General features: G+C 46.0%; 1 protein-coding gene across 1 annotated transcript; it reads right to left on the reverse strand.

Moving 5' to 3' along the window:
• Positions 1-6: 6 nt before the first annotated feature.
• Positions 7-588, reverse strand: LOC109131782 (flowering time control protein FPA-like; the record flags this gene model as incomplete). Its single annotated transcript, XM_019242964.1, has 1 exon — positions 7-588. A coding segment is annotated over one exon (582 nt), but the record flags the coding sequence as incomplete, so codon positions are not given.
• Between the last annotated feature and the right edge of the window lie 3 nt (positions 589-591).

The following is a 591-nucleotide window of genomic DNA, read 5'->3' on the forward strand; positions in this document are numbered from 1 at the left end:
TTGGTGACTCTCGGGGGCAGTAGGTTGAGAAGTTGCAGGGAGAAAAGATGCCAGAGTCGCTAAAAGCTCCGGAGTTAAACTAACCCCAGCTTGAGGCGCTGCATTGTTAGGTATTCTGAGAGGCTCGCTAACGGATGGTTTTGAAGGAGCTGTCAAATGTTCTGGTGCACCCATGTTGTAATTTTCCCTAGGAGGATATAAACTGTGACTGGCATTGGCAGGTGAATCCCGGGCTTGATCCATATAAGGCAGAGGATTGTACTGAGTTTCATGTCTGTATGATGCTGCAACAGGAACAGCTGGCGGAGGCAACTTGAGAACAACACCATAAAGCCGTTCTGGACCAGACACTTTGAGTACATCAGTTAAGAAATCTGATGGAGGCACCAAGAATAACGTTGTTCCATCATCTAATTTGGCAACACCTGCCCGATTTTTTGAGCCAAGGTAGCGGAGAAATTCAGTGTAAGACGCAAAATCTTCTTGCAGGTTTGGTAAGAAGAAAACGATTTCAAATCCAATGGCTTCGGTGTAATGTTTGGCGAGCATATCCAAACCAGTTCTTGCTGAACAATTGATGACCTCAGGGCT

Source organism: Camelina sativa, unplaced genomic scaffold (genome assembly GCF_000633955.1).
Source record: "Camelina sativa cultivar DH55 unplaced genomic scaffold, Cs unpScaffold05054, whole genome shotgun sequence".
Classification (NCBI taxonomy): domain Eukaryota; kingdom Viridiplantae; phylum Streptophyta; class Magnoliopsida; order Brassicales; family Brassicaceae; genus Camelina; species Camelina sativa.